The 19,226-nt window shown below is 35.4% G+C and overlaps 1 protein-coding gene, 2 long non-coding RNA genes and 1 pseudogene across 3 annotated transcripts; all 4 read right to left on the bottom strand.

Annotated features, from left to right (window-relative positions):
- Positions 1–3,571: 3,571 nt before the first annotated feature.
- Positions 3,572–3,946, bottom strand: LOC127079026 (lysine-rich arabinogalactan protein 19-like). The gene has a single exon (XM_051019441.1). It carries the CDS (start codon positions 3,944–3,946, stop codon positions 3,572–3,574), a length of 375 nt encoding a protein of 124 aa, XP_050875398.1.
- A 1,690-nt stretch (positions 3,947–5,636) lies between these two features.
- LOC127079025 (uncharacterized) lies at positions 5,637–6,345 on the bottom strand (annotated as a pseudogene).
- Positions 6,346–6,758: 413 nt separating this feature from the next.
- On the bottom strand, positions 6,759–8,859 carry LOC127087988 (uncharacterized). Its single transcript, XR_007790097.1, has 3 exons — positions 8,651–8,859; positions 8,192–8,251; positions 6,759–7,032 (listed from the first exon to the last, which is right to left on the bottom strand). It is a non-coding gene; the product is annotated as an uncharacterized LOC127087988 (long non-coding RNA).
- A 6,155-nt stretch (positions 8,860–15,014) lies between these two features.
- Positions 15,015–17,146, bottom strand: LOC127087989 (uncharacterized). The gene is made up of 3 exons (XR_007790098.1): positions 16,938–17,146; positions 16,479–16,538; positions 15,015–15,321 (listed from the first exon to the last, which is right to left on the bottom strand). It is a non-coding gene; the product is annotated as an uncharacterized LOC127087989 (long non-coding RNA).
- Between the last annotated feature and the right edge of the window lie 2,080 nt (positions 17,147–19,226).

The raw sequence follows: 19,226 nt of genomic DNA, 5'->3' as shown, positions 1-19,226 counted from the left end.
TGGCGACTTCTGTTAAAACATTCAAGTGTATTCAAGTGCCATTATGATTTCAAGGTTAGTCATGAGTCCTCAATTTTGACTCTTGGTATTCTCTCTATTCACAATCGCAATTCTACCTTTTTTCATTCACCTATATAAACGGGTCTTTTACCATGAGTTTTATTTGCTTCTTAGCAAAAAGATATTGCATTTTTTCTTTTATGTATGTCTCCTCTTGAGCTTAGGTGACACTTTTAGTGACTTGTTTCAAGTTTTTCTTCGTCTTTCATCCTCATGATTAAGCATTGTTATGGGTTTTTGATGATTCTTCTTCATCTTGTTCGTTTTCACCTTTGCAGTTTTTATTAATGTTATACTTTTCTCTTTTCTCCTTTTCTATTGTTCCCATTTATTGCTAAGTTATGGCCAACATAGGAAGCTCGAACATGACATTTATGGACTTATATACTTGGGACGATATAAGTGGCGCTTCTTTGTGCACTAAGGCGTGAATTCTGAAATATTGGATGTTCCCTCTTTAAGACACTTGGTCATTACATAATATTTGCGAGCAATTTCAGACAAATTAGTGAAATTATAAACAAAAACTAAGCCAAAAGGTTGAAGAAGTGAACAAAAACTCTAACGGAAAATAAAGATGTGACTTAGTCAAAATTGGAAGAAACAACAAGCAAAATAAGTATATTCTCCATTGTTTTTCTCGCAGCCGCGATACTCCCATTGAGGGTGTGATGATGTCACATCGCGATCGCGGTAAATGCCAATATGGCCGCGATGAATCACTTTTTTGACACGCGCCAACTGTTATTTATAGGGCTTTCGACTACTTTTTTAGGGGTTCTGAATTTGAGATAGAAAGTGATGGTCATGAGCTTGGAGCACGAATTTGGAGAGAATTGGAAAGAATATTTTCCTCTTATTTCCATGAATACTTCTTATCAACTCATGGTAATTTTTAATTTCACTATGAGTAGCTAAGTTATTTTAGATTAGGTCTTTTGAGATGAACCTAATTGTACTATGTTGAATCATATGTCTATATGAGATTATTTGAAGGTTTTTATGTTATAATTATTATTTAATTGTTCTTATGTTCATTATTTTTTATCTGTTGACGAGAGCGCGTGAATTGATCTGAGATGAGTAGGAATTATTGATTGTAAGTCTACTAATCTGAACTAGGATAATTATTCAACTAAGTGATTAACTAGGAATAAGTAATCATAAGTTGTGACTTTTGAATTAATGAACTTAAAAACACATGATTTAACTCTGAACTAGCCTAAGGAATTAGGAAATTATTGTGTAAATTAGTGAGTTTTACACCAAGGAATTAGGTACAGTGGTCGTGTTAATTCGATGTAATATTATATCATAATTATTATTCATCTGATACACAGTTCATCAACATGTATAATTCAGAGATTTGATAAAAATATCTAATCGCTTTTCATTATCGAACTTTACTCCGACAAGTTTCTCATATTGATTTCCTAACCAAATCATTATTGAAAACCCCATTTGTTATTTATTTTAAATCACATTGTTATTACCTTGTTAAGTTTATAATCCTCGTGGAGACGAATTATTTTATAATTTCGACGAGATTAATACACTTTCTAGTTTAGTCATCAAGTTTTTGGCGCCGCTGTCGGGGATTATAGATAATTTAAATAAAGAAATATTTGTGCGACGTTTTTAATTTTTAATTTAATTTTCTTAGTTAATTTTTAGTTTTTAATTTTTAATTTTTATTTCTTTACTTTTATTCAGTTTTGTTTAGTGCTGCTAAGGTATTGTTTGTTTGTTTATGCGAGGTTCATATTCGATACTAATACCTATCAACCCATAAATCGAAAGAATATCACACTAAAGGAAAATATTTCCATGATTTTAATTGATTATCAACCTGTAATATATACATGAATTCCAATTACATAATAGGAAAACTATTTATGCTTAATTATGCCTAATCAATATAAATATTCTTTGACTATTATCTCATAAGTGTACAATATTTGTTCTAAATATAGAGTGAATGATGTCAACATTCTTTCATGTTCTGTCACACCCCCGCAGTTGAAGCGGGAGGTTGACGTACGTTTACACTATCTCGGAAATCTTGAAAGAGTATTAAGGAAAGTCCCTTGGTGAATATATCCGCAATTTGATAGCGCGAGGGAACATGCAAGACGCGTATCTGTCCACGAGCTACTTTTTCACGTACAAAGTGAATATCCATCTCGATGTGTTTTGTACGTTGATGTTGAACATGATTACCAGAAAGATATATGGCACTAATGTTGTCACAGTACACCATAATAGCTTTGTGTATCAGACAATGTAGTTCGAGAAGTAGGTTACGTAACCAACATGACTCAGAGACGACATTGGCAACTCCACGATATTCAACTCCAACACTGGATCGAGACAATGTGGGTTGACGTTTGGACGACCATGATAGTAAGTTGTCTCCAAGAAAAACACAATATCCTGAGGTAGAGCGTCTAGTGTCGGGACATCTTCCCTAATCAGCATCTGTGTAAGAGACCAACGATGTAGTGGATGATGGATAGAGATATAAACCATAGTGACTGGTTCCCTGAATGTAACGCAAAATGCGTCGAAAAGAGTGCATGTGATCGTCCATGGGGTCATGCATAAAAAGACATATCTGTTGTACCGCATATGTGATGTCGGGTCTCGTGAAAGTGAGGTATTAGAGAGCACCGAAAAGGCTACGATATAATGATGGGTCTTCATAGGGAGTGCTAGTCTTGGCGCTAAGCTTCAGTTTAGTGTCAACCGGAGTGGGACATGATTTGCATGATGACATGCATGCTCGCTTAAGAATTTCATTTGCATACTTTTTCTGAGATAAGAACAAACCACCATCATGTCGAGTAACTGCAATACCCAAAAAATAATTTAGTGGTCCCAAGTCTTTCATAGCAAACTCAGAGCTGAGTCGTGATATTATAGACTGGCGAAGATTATCAGAAGACACAGTGAGAATGATGTCGTCCACATAAAGAAGAAGATAGGCCATGTGTGTATCTTTCCGGTAGATGAAAAGAGAGTTGTCTGACTTGCTTTGAGAGAATCCGATAGAATATACATAATCTACAAATCGTTTGTACCACGCTCTTGGAGCTTGCTTAAGCCCATACAAAGATTTTCGCAGACGGAAGACATGATGAGGAAGATTTGGATCCTTAGAGCCCAAAGGTTGATGCATATACACTGTTTCTTTGAGTTCACCATGTAGAAAAGCATTCTTGACGTCTAACTGATGAATTTACCATGCTTTAGATAAGGAAATACTGAGTACTGTTCGGATGGTGGCTGGTTTGACAACCGGACTAAAAGTCTCTCCACAATCTATGCCAACCTATTGACCTGCACCGTTACCTACAAGTCGGGCTTTATGCCTCTCAAAAGAACCATCAGATTTTTCTTTATGCCTAAAAATCCACATAGAACGAATAACATTTGCATCAGGTGGACGAGGCACTAAATCCCACGTCTTATTTTGAATTAGAGCATTGTATTTATCATCCATAGCCATTTTCTAATTCGGGTCTTTTAGTGCTAACACAGGGTTACGAGGGATAGGAGATTTTGTGATTTCGGTGTGGAGATTGATGTATTTTTGGTTGGGTTTAAAAATTCCATGTTGGCTCCTCGTAACTGGTTTGTTGTCAGAGCTAACGGTAGATTGGTAAATAGCAGGAAGTGGTATATTTGGTGGAGTAGATGTGGAAGGCAAAGTTTGGGCCGGTTGAGGGGGAGTTGGGGCCGGTCCTAGTTGAGCAGGTGGTGGAGAGTTTTGTTGAGTGATGTTTGGTGTTGTTGGACCTGGTCTAGGTTGTGTGATAAAGTGGTTTATGTAAGGTGACACTTCATCATTAAGAAATTGATAATTGGTTGGATTGAGAGTGTGCATCTTTGAAAAAGGAAATTCTGATTCATCAAATATGACATGGCGACTAACAATGATTTTATTTAGGGATAAGTCATAACATTTGTACCCACGATGATTTGAAGGATATCCTAAGAAGACACATGGGGTGGAACGAGATTGGAGTTTATTTATAGTGGTTGATGGAAAAGGAGGATAACATAAACAACCGAAAACTCGTAGATGAGTGTAGGATGGTTTTTTTTTTAAAAAGAATTTTGAGAGGTGATTGATATTTCAACTTTTTATTTGGTAAAATATCCAGTAGATATGTTGCCATTTGTAGGGCATGGTGCCAACAATTTTGCGGTAAAGAAGCATGAATTAGTAAAGTACGAATTATATTATTAATAGAACGGATTTTTCGTTCATCTTTGCCATTTTGAGAAGAACTATGAGGACACGAGAAAAGAAATGAAATTCCATTTGCTTCCCAGAGTTTTTGAAAGGGACCATTGACATATTCTCTACCATTATCACATTGAATATTTTTAACTTCCCGATGAAATTGAGTTTTAATATATGCTCTTAAATTTTCAAAAGTTGGAAAGACTTGCGATTTGTGTGAAATTGGGAAAGTCCATAAGAAATTCGAATAATCATCCAAATAGAGCACATAATATTTATGACCGGAAGTACTCAATACGGGAGATGTCCATACATCACTATGTAATATATCAAATGGCATAAAAGTAGAGTTATGTGAATCAAAAAATGGCATTTTAACATTTTTACCAAGAGGACAAGAATGACAAAAAGTTGAATTTATGTTTGAATTAGGAATACAGTCAATCATTTTATTTTTTAAAATAGATGCTCCCGGGTGACCCAAACGGTCGTGCCAAATAGAAGTGGATAAAGCTGCAAACTCGGAAGGAAAAACAGTCTTATTTTTGGCGATGTTGATGATAGGATATAGTTGGCATTGACTCTCACATCTCATTAGAACCATCTCCATCTGAAAAATCCTTCACAAAAAATCCAAACTGATCAAATTCAACAGAAACATGGTTATCGGTAGTGAATTTACGAACGGAAATTAATTTTTTAATTAACTTCGGTGCATGAAGGACATTTGATAAGGCTAGTGGAGGATGAGGGGGAGGTAAGTTAGCATTTCCAAAACCATGAATCGGAACAGAATGGCCATTTCCTACGATAATACTATTATTTTTTCTCAAATTAGAATAAGATGAGAGATTACCATTCGTAGCTGTCATGTGCGATGTTGCTCCAGTGTCCACATACCAGGATGGGTCAAACTGAGTAAGATGTAGAGTGTGAAGAGTCGCTTCAATATCTGTCGGGCTTGGTCCAGTGGTAGTAAAGGCAGCAGGTTGGGGTTTTGGTCCAAGAATACCATATTGTTGTTGTTTTGGGCCAACATTGGGTTTAGCCCAATAAGATGGGTAAAGGCATGGAGGAGGAGCCCAAGGGTATTGTTGTTGCCAAGGAAATTGTTGCTGCCACCATTAAGGATACTGACCACATCCACCACCTGAGCCACCGCCGCCGTTGTTACCGCGAGCACCTCTACCAGAGTTCTTCCCCTTGTTACCGCGGTTACCGTTTCTACCCCGATTGTTGTTGTTGTCGCGATTGCTGTTGTTGTTGAGAGGGTATCGCACGGGATTGGCAGGAGGGGCAGAGGGAGATGCATTCGCATCTTCTGATTTCATGAGTAAGGCCGTCGGAGATGATTGGTTGCCGGAGTCGCGTGCAACGCGTTGAATCATGGTGGATTCTTCTAATTCCAACCGGGATTTTTCCGTTTCAAACGTCGGCAAGGGATCGTGTTGCTGGATGTATGTAACGAATCCAACATACAAACCTGTCAATCCAGAAATCATCTTCAACACAAGACGAGTGTTGTTGACGGGAGAATCAACATTTACAAGTAGATCTGCGAGGAGTTTCAGGCGATCACAATATGCTTTTGTTGACGGGAAATCTTCCAAGTGCGTGTTGGCGAATTGATGTTCGAGGTGGACTGCTCTCGAATGCTTGTTATCTTTAAACATGGCAGCAATTTTGTTCCAACAACTTTCAGCAGTATCATTGATAACCAGAATGGAATTGAGAATATCCTAGGTTACGGTGGCATACATCCACTGCAAAACGACCGCGTCAAGACGTTTCCAGAGAACAGGGTCGTTTTTCTTTGTTGATTCTGCTGTTTGTTTTTCTTTTTCATCGGTGGGAGGGATGATATGATCAAGCACGTTATGAACACAAGCTTGAACTTAAAACATCGTAGACCATGAGAGATAAAGGCTTGAATCGTTGTCCAACGTGATTGGAATGATGGATTTCACGTTGGTGATTCCAAAAGCAGTGTGGAATTTAGGTTTTTGGGTTGTTGTTTCGGGTGTTGGGGCTACCATGGCTGCAGGTAAGGGATAGTTTGAGTGGTGCGGAAGAATTTGAGTGGTGGCTAGGAAAGAAGGTTGATCGAAAACCTAGCTGATGATACCATAAAGGAAAATATTTCCATGATTTTTATTGATTATCAACCTGTAATATATACATGAATTCCAATTACATAATAGGAAAACTATTTATGCCTATACATGAATTCCGATTACATAATAGGAAAATATTCTTTGACTATTATCTCATAAGTGTACAATATTTGTTCCAAATATAGAGTGAATGCTGTCAACATTCTGTCATGTTCTGTCACATGAGACAGCCTCTGTCCCATTAGTGAAATTCTAAAATAAAATACAGAAAATTAAAAAAAAATTTAAATAACAAGACTGAATTAATTAAAATGTACTACTTCACATATATATGCTTCAAATATGTTTTACATAAAGTTTGACACCGTTACGACTAATGGCCTTGCCACGTAGATAAAACTTAAAATAAAAGTACATGAAAATCAAAAGAAAGCTTAATAGAAGGACCTCCTAAGTCCAACAGGACTGACACTTATACTGACTGTATATAATATTACGTACTAGTAACGATGTGATAAGCGTTTGACAAAACGCTAGCAACCTTCAGCCTTGACATTATCGTAATCTGTCACTCCATAGCCTTCCCTCCTAAATGGTCTAGCTCGTCGCCTGATCGTCATAGATCGATCCAAAGATGCAAGACAAAAAGAATACAGGGCTAAGATTTACGTACAAGTTTAAAAGTGGGAATAGGATGTAAAATAGTAATATATATACATGACAACCACAATTATTCGAACAAGCGCATCTTTATCCCATATTTACCTATACTCTATAAGTATTTATTCTAATGCATCCTTGAACTATATGCTGACTCAGGCCACTAAACGCTGTCAAGGATACCTATCCCATTTACCAAGATCAGATATCACAAGACCACATGCCACCAACGTACTCCCAATTACCAAGAGCTACGCCACCTAACTTCACATGGAGTCCAGGTGTTATAAGTCGATCGTCCCCGAGGATTCAGGCCAAGACCCTCGTCTTGCCTAGCATGCATAAATAATAATCCCCGTCGGGATTGTAGGCGACTGATCAACCTCGTACGTCCCATACCGCACGGCAGTGGACTTATACATTCCTCAATGCAGATCTATATGATCACTCAATCATCTTGTAGCAACGCTCAACTATAAGTATTTAGTTAATATTTGGGAAATATCGTATTAACCTTTCAGGTCATAGTTATTATCTCATTACTTCAGTTGAGTGCCAAATCCATTAAATGTCTTGTCTATTTCTCCTTGGTGTGATCCTTGTCTCTATATAACTAGTTCAGTTTATACAGTGAATAATGTATGGTTGACTTCCCAGGTAAGAGAGGTGGACCGTAAAGGACATGGTCGACCAAGTCTTATCCTTAGCCAGAACCCAACCGAATACAACTACTCAATGTATCCAACTTCCCTTATTTCATTGGGGATCTAACACTTAATATCTAATCAATGTTGTTGTTTCTCTCCTTAATACATCATTTTCTTAGTCTATCAATCACAATCATTCAAGTATAAATAAAATAAACAATTAGACAATTAATCAAACAATGTAAGCACAATACAACCTCAAATTGTCATAGATCATTCTTATGATAAATAATTAAGGTTGGCATAACCTCGCTTAGTGATTTGGGAAAATCATTATTCGAGAATAGGCTCTCCTTACTTATTTATCGCTGGTAGGGCTTGGGTCACCACTACCCACATATATATATATATTAAGCTATTTTACGCTAACCATCCCAACGTATACGAGACCTTGCCCCCACCTTTTGTTGTTGATCGTTGTTGAAAGTCCACGAGCGTTTTCTCTGATGTTTGCCCAGAACCTAATTTACGATAACCGTTGAATTGTACGAAATTTATAAAATAATTAGAATATAATTTACGGTTAAATAAACATAATCCCGTTACAAATTAAGATATTTATTTATTTAAAATATTTAATCATAACCTCCACTATATTTAAATCGTTATTAAACTCAAGTATAAATTAGACTATACTCCTGTTTGGATTTGTTTATTTTAGAAAATTATCAAGAGTGTATTCCTAATAACATTTTAATTTTATAATAATACTTGGGCATTATAACAACTTAAAATGGTAAAACTTATCTTGGACTTTATAAGTTCAATATCTCAATGTCTTAACGGAAATTTAAATCAACATCTTAAAATAACCTTTATATAAATAAAATAATTAAAATAATTAAATTATAACGACTTACCGGTTACTTATGAAAATGATTTGAGCAGAACTTTGACGTATCAAACTCCTTTAAAACTTTAGAAGAACTTTGACCCCAAAATAACTCTAAAAACTACAAACCGACACCGTGAAAACTTCGACAACTAAAACTAATATTTCTATATGAAGAAACTAGAGAAAGAAGGAAATGAAGAGGTAAGAAAGATGATTTGTGAATGAATGAAAATGGGGTGAGAAAGACCCCTATTTATACTAGTTGTAAGATATTAAAATAATGTAAATTTATCTCCTTTTGCCCATGCTTTCTAACTTTTCAACTCTTGCTAGTAAATATGTCTTTGTCAAATATTTACAAGTCTTGCATGAATAGTTTTATAGGTGTTCTAATATGACTTTGTGAAAATAGTTGGTGAGAAATGTGTGAAAGTTTGATTTTTCTACTATTTCATGACATATGATCATGTAAAATATTAATAGTAAAATAAAATATATTTCTTTTATAAAATGAAAGGATAAGTATCATAATAATAATAATAATAATAATAATAATAATAACAATAATAATAATAATAATAATAATAATAATAATAACAAGGGTAATTATTTAATACATTTATTAACTTAAGGTTATTTTACTATTAGTTTGTAGAGTAAAATAGTGATATTCAAATCAAATAATATAATAAAAAAAAATAATATGGATAATTAATTAACTTAAAATTAAGTATTTAAATGACTAATTTCAAAGTTTAGTTTGTAAAATAAAACGATGATATTCAAATTGAATAATAATATTAATAATAAAATAAAGAGTAATTAGTTGATAAATTAATTATTATAGCGGCTAGTTTCAATGTTTAGTTTGTAATAATTAGCGATGTTAAAGTCTCAATTATAATCATATATATTATTTAAGGTATGGAAAATTAGGATGTTACATTACCACCCCCCTTAAAAGAAATTTCGTCCTCGAAATTTAACGTACCTAAAACATATGTGGATACTTTTGACGCATGTCCTCTTCTCTTTCCCAGGTAGAATCACCAGTTACATCATCCCACAAAACTCTAACCAATGGTATCTGCTTTCCACGAAGTTCCTTAATTCGATGATCTAAAATTTTGACAGGTAAAGCCTCATATTCTAGGTTATCTCTAAGTTCCACACTTTCAGGCTCAATGACATGTGAAGGGTCAGGATAATACTTCCTTAGTTGTGATACATGGAATACGTCATGAAGATTAGACAGGTTTGGCGGCAAAGCAATGTGGTATGCTACAGGTCCAATCCGTCGTAGAATTTGAAAAGGCCCGATAAACCTTGGTGTTAACTTCCTAGTTTTGATTGCTCGTGCGATTCCCGCTCTAGGAGTTACCCTAATGAACACGTGATCTCCTGCCTCAAATTCCAAAGGTCTTCTCCTTTTATCACTATAACTCTTTTGACGATCCTGTGCAGCTTTCATCTTTTCTCTAATAAGCTTAACCTGGTCTGTTGTTTGTTGCACAAATTCTGAACCCAATATTTTATTTTCTCCAACTTCATACCAACATAAAGGCGTTCGACACCTTCGTCCATACAATGCTTCATATGGAGCCATGCCAATACTTGAGTGAAAGCTATTGTTGTAAGTAAACTCAATCAATGGTAAGAACTCATCCCAACTTCCTTTGTGTTCAAGAGTACACGCTCTTAGCAGATCTTCTAACGACTGAATTGTCCTTTCTGATTGGCCATCTGTTTGGGGATGATAAGCCGAACTTAACCTTAGTTTGGTTCCTAGCTCTAAATGCAACTGACGCCAAAACTTTGATGTGAATCTGGGATCTCTATCACTGACTATACTTGTAGGTATCCCATGTAATCTAACAATTTCCTTTACATATATTTGAGCTAGTCTCTCTAAGCTAAACGTTTGGTTGATGGGAATGAAATGTGCACTCTTTGTCAACCTATCAATGATTACCCAAATTGCATCATGCTTCTTCTGAGTTTTGGGCAAAGCAGTTACAAAATCCATAGCTATTCCATCCCACTTCCACTCCGGAATGTCTAAAGGTTGTAATAATCCAGCTGGCCTTTGATGTTCAATCTTTGCCTTCTGACATATCAAACAACTTTGAACATACTCTGCTATATCCTTCTTCATTCCAAACCACCAAAACATTTTCTTCAAATCTTGATACATCTTTGTGGCTCCTGGATGAAAACTCATCTTACTTTTGTGGCCTTCTTCCAAGATCAACTTTCGAATATCCTGGTTTTGAGGTATACACAACCTTTCTCCAAACCTTAGGATTCCGTCACTCCTTATGTTAAAATCCCCATTTTGACCATCTTTGATAGTTTCCTTTATATTCATTAATTGGTCGTCAAGTTGTTGTTCATCTTTGATCCATTTTAGATATTCATTAGACACGACAATAGTGCCTATGAACATACTTCCTTCACTGTGATGTACTCCTAAGTTTAAATCCACAAATTGGTTAATCAACTCTTCTTCCTTCAACATCATTGCAGACACATGAAGTGTCTTTCGACTCAAGGCGTCTGCTACAACATTGGCCTTTCCTGGATGATATTGTAACTCAAAATCGTAGTCCTTTAAAAATTCCATCCAACGCCTTTGTCTCATGTTTAGATCTTTCTGATCAAATAAATACTTCAGGCTTTTGTGATCACTTAACACATTGAACTTTGATCCATAAAGATAATGCCTCCAAATTTTTAAGGCAAACACAATTGCTGCTAACTCTAAGTCGTGAGTTGGGTAGTTTCTCTCGTGCACCTTCAACTGTCTTGATGCATAAGCTATCACTTTCCTTTCTTGCATCAACACACAACCAAGACCTTGGTATGACGCATCACAATACACATCGAATCGTCCTAATGGGTCCGGTAAGATGAGTATTGGTGATGAAGTCAATCTCTCCTTCAACTTCTGAAAACTTTCTTCACACTCTTTTGTCCATTCAAAGTTCTTACCCTTCCTCGTTAACTGAGTCATAGGCAAAGCGATCTTTGAGAATCCTTCAATGAACCTCCGATAATATCCAGCTAGTCCAAGAAAACTTCGAATCTCACCAACATTCTTTGGACTTTCCCACTTTGTTATTGCTTCGACTTTACTCGGGTCCACTGCAATACCTTCTTTACTGATAACATGACCAAGAAATTGTACCTCCTTCAACCAAAATTCACATTTCGAGAATTTCGCGTACAATTGGCGGTCCTTTAATATTTGTAGCACAATCCTCAAATGTTCTTCATGCTCTACCTCATTCTTGGAATAAATCAAAATGTCATCAATGAAAACTACAACAAAATGATCTAAGTACGACCTAAAGATCCTATTCATGTAATCCATGAATACTGCTGGAGCATTAGTCAAACCAAATGGCATCACTAAGTACTCATAGTGTCCATAACGGGATCTGAAAGCTGTTTTTGGAATATCATCCTCCTTCACCCTAATCTGATGATATCCAGACTTCAAGTCAATCTTCGAGAATATCGATGCTCCCTTTAACTGGTCCATCAAGTCATCGATTCTAGGTAAAGGATACTTGTTTTTTACAGTAGCTTTATTAAGTTGTCTGTAATCTACACAAAGTCTAGAAGAACCATCCTTCTTCTTAACAAACAAGACTGGAGCTCCCCATGGCGATACACTCGGTCGAATAAATTCCTTCTCTAACATCTCGTCTAACTGTTTCTTTAACTCAGCCATCTCTGAGGGTGACATTCGATAAGGAGATATAGAAATTGGTCCAGTGCCTGGAACCAAGTCTATAGAAAACTCCACTTCCCTAACCGGTGGTAAACCTGGAACCTCTTCTGGAAAAACTTCCGGGAATTCACATACCACTGGAAGGTTTTCAACACTAGGGGTTTCTCCTTCTGACATAGAGAATAACATCATAAATTTTTGGGTGAGAGTTTCCACCTTTATGATTTCTCCACTATCTTCTCCAAACGTTAACATTTTCTTCTTGCACCCCAAGTTTACATCGTTGGCTGATAACCAATCCATTCCTAAGATGACATCTAGGTCTTTTAGCGGGAGTACTATAAGATCTACTAAGAATCTTCTATTTTCTAAAATTATAGGGCAGTCTGCACAGACTGAACAAGTTACCATTCTTTCCCCCGAAGGAGTTGTAATGGTCAACTTATTATTGAGATCAACAATTTCAAATCCCAAAATTTCCGCACAAGATGTAGATATAAATGAATGTGTAGCTCCTGAATCGTATAATACTGATACCAACTTATCTCCGATTAGACACATACCTTGGATTAACCCATCTGACTTTGAGATCTCAGCTCCTCTAATTGCAAATACTCTTCCTGTGGTTGGCTTGTTCTGATTTTGAGGTCCTTGACCAACATTTGGGCCTCCGTTCCTTGCTCTCCCTACATTGTTATTGTTTATTAGGACGCTCTTCTGGCTTGTTGGTTGGTTTTGTCCTTGGGGACAATCTTTGAGAAAATGGCCCTTCTGACCACAACGAAAACAAGCTCCAATGTTTCTATTTGGACAATCTTTGTTAAGATGTGCCCCTCCACAGCTGTAACACTTGAACATTAACCTCCTAGAATCCTGGTTATGATATGGTGTAGGCCTTTGATATGGCCTACCCCCTTGTTGGGTCCTTCCTCCATGGCCTCGGTTAAAATGGCCCTTGTGATTGTTGTTTCGGGTTGGTACTCCTGATCCATATTGATTCTTCCTATTGTCAATTCCTTCCAACTCCAAACATCTTTCTATCAGCTCACCAAAGCGCATAATATGCAGAGGTAGAACCGCCCTCTGGATATCATATTTCAATCCATCTTGATACTTTTCACACATCCATTCTTCCCTTGGATGCAAGCGGTAAAATTCAGAATACTTTAGCAAGGATTCAAACTTCCTAGTATACTCTCCCACCGTCATCATACCTTGACGCAGGTTCTGGAATTCTCTCTCCTTCTCTTTCCTACATAGCTTTGGAAAATACTTCCCCAAAAATTCTTCTTTGAATAAGATCCAATTGATCTCTCTTCCTTCCTCTTCCAATAATCTATGTTTTCCTCTCCACCAGGCTTCAGCGTCGCCTGTCAGCATGAATGTTGCATATCCGACTCTTCTATTCTCTCTACAGTGAGTGAAAGAGAATATCTTCTCTATCTCTTGCAACCATTTCTCAGCACCCTCCGGATTAAAGTCACCACCAAACTGTGGTGGTTTACCTTTCAGAAACGAGTTCAATCCCGTATCTTCATGCACAGTTTCTCTTTGCTGTTGCTGAAAAAGTTGATGATCACGGGTGATTTGCAGGATTTGAGCATTTTGTTGTGTTTGAACTAACACAGCCGCAGCAAGTTCACGAACATCTCGAGTGTCAGCTTGAGAGTTCGTTCCAGTTTGGGAATGATCTTCTCGTCCTATGGGGATGTTAGCTACTCCTTCGGGAGTAGCTTCACCACTCACATTCCTACCTACACCTCTACTAGCACCTCTACCAGCACTCCTACCACGCCTCACGTTTCTGGCGTTCTGAACCATAACTTCCTGAAAAGGATAAGTTATTAGGTTCAATCATCCACAAGACATAAAGAACATAATAAATATGTATATTTATATCCCACTGAATGATTCATTGATAAGGATTTTGTCAATTCTCTCACATGCAATGTTATGTTTAATATGTTGAATTAATGCTTAATGTTAGTTATGGTTATATCTAGAATTTTGGCAAAGATAATCAATATTTAGTGTATAAACAAAAGCATATCAATTTATTCAATAACAACGATTACAAAAACCATGACCATGTTTCATTTAAAAACCTCTATTAATAAACCAAGCTAAGACTAGTAATGGTAGCACTATAATTATCATTATTGCTACGAAATCTTTACCTAATTCTTCATGCTTGATAATACCAATAAGAAACAAGATAATGACAAGAAGAGTGATGAATAAAAGAAAACATTTAGCCATTTGTAAGGTATGGATAAGTACTTTGAAATTGATATGAAAATAATGAATAGGTGTGAAGTATTTATATAGTGAATTTTGTGAAGTGTCCGTTACGTTACCGTTGGGTTTGTGACCGTTGGGGGAAAAAGAAGGAAGAATAAGTTAAGTGTGTTAAAGACGCTTCCTAGATCAGTATATTAGAAGGCTATCAAGAGGAAGACTCAACGCACAAGAGAAAAGTTATCATCCTGTTTGGAATCCAACTTGAAACAGTCAGTATAACTCTAGACACTTACGGTCCGAGCTGAATCGACCAGCTCTGATACCATTAAATGAGACAGCCTCTGTCCCATTAGTGAAATTCTAAAATAAAATACAGAAAATTAAAAAAAAATTTAAATAACAAGACTGAATTAATTAAAATGTACTACTTCACATATATATATGCTTCAAATATGTTTTACATAAAGTTTGACACCGTTACGACTAATGGCCTTGCCACGTAGATAAAACTTAAAATAAAAGTACATGAAAATCAAAAGAAAGCTTAATAGAAGGACCTCCTAAGTCCAACAGGACTGACACTTATACTGACTGTATATAATATTACGTACTAGTAACGATGTGATAAGCGTTTGACAAAACGCTAGCAACCTTCAGCCTTGACATTATCGTAATCTGTCACTCCATAGCCTTCCCTCCTAAATGGTCTAGCTCGTCGCCTGATCGTCATAGATCGATCCAAAGATGCAAGACAAAAAGAATACAGGGCTAAGATTTACGTACAAGTTTAAAAGTGGGAATAGGATGTAAAATAGTAATATATATACATGACAACCACAATTATTCGAACAAGCGCATCTTTATCCCATATTTACCTATACTCTATAAGTATTTATTCTAATGCATCCTTGAACTATATGCTGACTCAGGCCACTAAACGCTGTCAAGGATACCTATCCCATTTACCAAGATCAGATATCACAAGACCACATGCCACCAACGTACTCCCAATTACCAAGAGCTACGCCACCTAACTTCACATGGAGTCCAGGTGTTATAAGTCGATCGTCCCCGAGGATTCAGGCCAAGACCCTCGTCTTGCCTAGCATGCATAAATAATAATCCCCGTCGGGATTGTAGGCGACTGATCAACCTCGTACGTCCCATACCGCACGGCAGTGGACTTATACATTCCTCAATGCAGGTCTATATGATCACTCAATCATCTTGTAGCAACGCTCAACTATAAGTATTTAGTTAATATTTGGGAAATATCGTATTAACCTTTCAGGTCATAGTTATTATCTCATTACTTCAGTTGAGTGCCAAATCCATTAAATGTCTTGTCTATTTCTCCTTGGTGTGATCCTTGTCTCTATATAACTAGTTCAGTTTATACAGTGAATAATGTATGGTTGACTTCCCAGGTAAGAGAGGTGGACCGTAAAGGACATGGTCGACCAAGTCTTATCCTTAGCCAGAACCCAACCGAATACAACTACTCAATGTATCCAACTTCCCTTATTTCATTGGGGATCTAACACTTAATATCTAATCAATGTTGTTGTTTCTCTCCTTAATACATCATTTTCTTAGTCTATCAATCACAATCATTCAAGTATAAATAAAATAAACAATTAGACAATTAATCAAACAATGTAAGCACAATACAACCTCAAATTGTCATAGATCATTCTTATGATAAATAATTAAGGTTGGCATAACCTCGCTTAGTGATTTGGGAAAATCATTATTCGAGAATAGGCTCTCCTTACTTATTTATCGCTGGTAGGGCTTGGGTCACCACTACCCACATATATATATATTAAGCTATTTTACGCTAACCATCCCAACGTATACGAGACCTTGCCCCCACCTTTTGTTGTTGATCGTTGTTGAAAGTCCACGAGCGTTTTCTCTGATGTTTGCCCAGAACCTAATTCACGATAACCGTTGAATTGTACGAAATTTATAAAATAATTAGAATATAATTTACGGTTAAATAAACATAATCCCGTTACAAATTAAGATATTTATTTATTTAAAATATTTAATCATAACCTCCACTATATTTAAATCGTTATTAAACTCAAGTATAAATTAGACTATACTCCTGTTTGGATTTGTTTATTTTAGAAAATTATCAAGAGTGTATTCCTAATAACATTTTAATTTTATAATAATACTTGGGCATTATAACAACTTAAAATGGTAAAACTTATCTTGGACTTTATAAGTTCAATATCTCAATGTCTTAACGGAAATTTAAATCAACATCTTAAAATAACCTTTATATAAATAAAATAATTAAAATAATTAAATTATAACAACTTACCGGTTACTTATGAAAATGATTTGAGCAGAACTTTGACGTATCAAACTCCTTTAAAACTTTAGAAGAACTTTGACCCCAAAATAACTCTAAAAACTACAAACCGACACCGTGAAAACTTCGACAACTAAAACTAATATTTCTATATGAAGAAACTAGAGAAAGAAGGAAATGAAGAGGTAAGAAAGATGATTTGTGAATGAATGAAAATGGGGTGAGAAAGACCCCTATTTATACTAGTTGTAAGATATTAAAATAATGTAAATTTATCTCCTTTTGCCCATGCTTTCTAACTTTTCAACTCTTGCTAGTAAATATGTCTTTGTCAAATATTTACAAGTCTTGCATGAATAGTTTTATAGGTGTTCTAATATGACTTTGTGAAAATAGTTGGTGAGAAATGTGTGAAAGTTTGATTTTTCTACTATTTCATGACATATGATCATGTAAAATATTAATAGTAAAATAAAATATATTTCTTTTATAAAATGAAAGGATAAGTATCATAATAATAATAATAATAATAATAATAATAACAATAATAATAATAATAATAATAATAATAACAAGGGTAATTATTTAATACATTTATTAACTTAAGGTTATTTTACTATTAGTTTGTAGAGTAAAATAGTGATATTCAAATCAAATAATATAATAAAAAAAAATAATATGGATAATTAATTAACTTAAAATTAAGTATTTAAATGACTAATTTCAAAGTTTAGTTTGTAAAATAAAACGATGATATTCAAATTGAATAATAATATTAATAATAAAATAAAGAGTAATTAGTTGATAAATTAATTATTATAGCGGCTAGTTTCAATGTTTAGTTTGTAATAATTAGCGATGTTAAAGTCTCAATTATAATCATATATATTATTTAAGGTATGGAAAATTAGGATGTTACATCACACACGTTATTCATAGAGAAAAATGAGAAATAATACAAGTCATAGAAGAGCCAAAAGAATAAAGATAAGAGATGGCAACACCTGCACGATAAATGTTAGGAGATTATTGCAAGAGAATTAATGCTTGACAGATATCCTTACGATTTCAATAAACTAATCCCGTAACTTTTGATATTAAGAATGCTTTACTTTTAGGATTGAATTATAACATGTTCGACAGGTAAGAAATCAAAGATTCTTGGGAGCACTTTGCAAAATTTTACGAGACGTGCTCAATTTGCAAACCATCGAATGAGATTGCTGAAGATCAGGTAAATTACGTTTGTTTGGTTTTTCTTTGATATGTCGACTAATCTTTGGTTGAAGTGCATACCAAATGGTACTATTCATACATGGAAAAAACTGGAAGACAAGTTTTTAGAGCGACATTACTCAAATACTCAATTCGTGGAAAGAAAAGTCGCAATATCCAACTTTGATCAAGATGAGTCTGAGTCATTGTCTGATACATGAGAGAGATTCAAGTTGTTACTCTATAAGTGTCCGAATCATAATATGAGTTCTATGGAGAAGATAACATATTTCATCAATGGGATGAAAATATCGACGAGAATGCTTCTCGATGCCTCAGCTAGATGTACATTGAGAGCAAAGACTGAAGATGAGGTAAAGATGTTGATTGAAAATATGTGCCAGAATGATTACCGCTCAAGTCATCAAGCGATGAAGCAAAAAGGTATTCTTGAAGTTGATTCAAACACAACATTGTTAGCTTAAATAAAGGTACTTTCTAAGCAGTTAGTTGTGTCCCAACTAGCACAAGTGAATGCTAGTCAAGTTCAAACACTTAGGTGTGATTTCTATGGGTAAGGACATGTAAATGGGAATTGTGTACCCGAAGTTGAGAGTTCTGAAGTTCAATATGAAAACTTTCAAAAGAACAATCCTTATTCTAACACCTACAATCCTGGTTGGAAGGATCATCCAAAATTCAAATGGAACAATAATCATACCTTGAATGCTAATCAAGAAGTTAAACAGGTTGCACAAGCACCTCAATGGAAACCTACACCACTAGAGGAAACTTTGTCCAACTTCATGAAAGCGACTAATTCAAGTTTTGAACGGGTTAGTAAAACTCAAGAAGATGTGTTTAAAACTCAACATGAGATGGCCCAAAATAAAATCATCATGAACATGAACGTCGAAGCTTTGATAAATAACTTAGAGATATAAATCATTCAATTGTCTCGACAAATGGCATACCAAGCTAGTTCAAGTGGGGGATTTATATGTAACACCGTAGACAATCATTCAAAGAAATCTCCTGCCTAAACTCACTGATCCAGATAGGTTCACTATTCCTTGTTCCAGT

The sequence above is a fragment of the Lathyrus oleraceus genome, chromosome 5 (genome assembly GCF_024323335.1).
Source record: "Lathyrus oleraceus cultivar Zhongwan6 chromosome 5, CAAS_Psat_ZW6_1.0, whole genome shotgun sequence".
Classification (NCBI taxonomy): domain Eukaryota; kingdom Viridiplantae; phylum Streptophyta; class Magnoliopsida; order Fabales; family Fabaceae; genus Lathyrus; species Lathyrus oleraceus.
The sequence above is the reverse complement of the archived record's forward strand: the minus strand, read 5'-3'. Positions and strand labels throughout refer to the sequence as shown.

What these genes read in the sequence shown, in the direction of transcription:
- LOC127079026 (XM_051019441.1), bottom strand. Translation starts at nt 3,946, where the DNA reads ATGCACACTCTCAATCCAACCAATTATCAATTTCTTAATGATGAAGTG.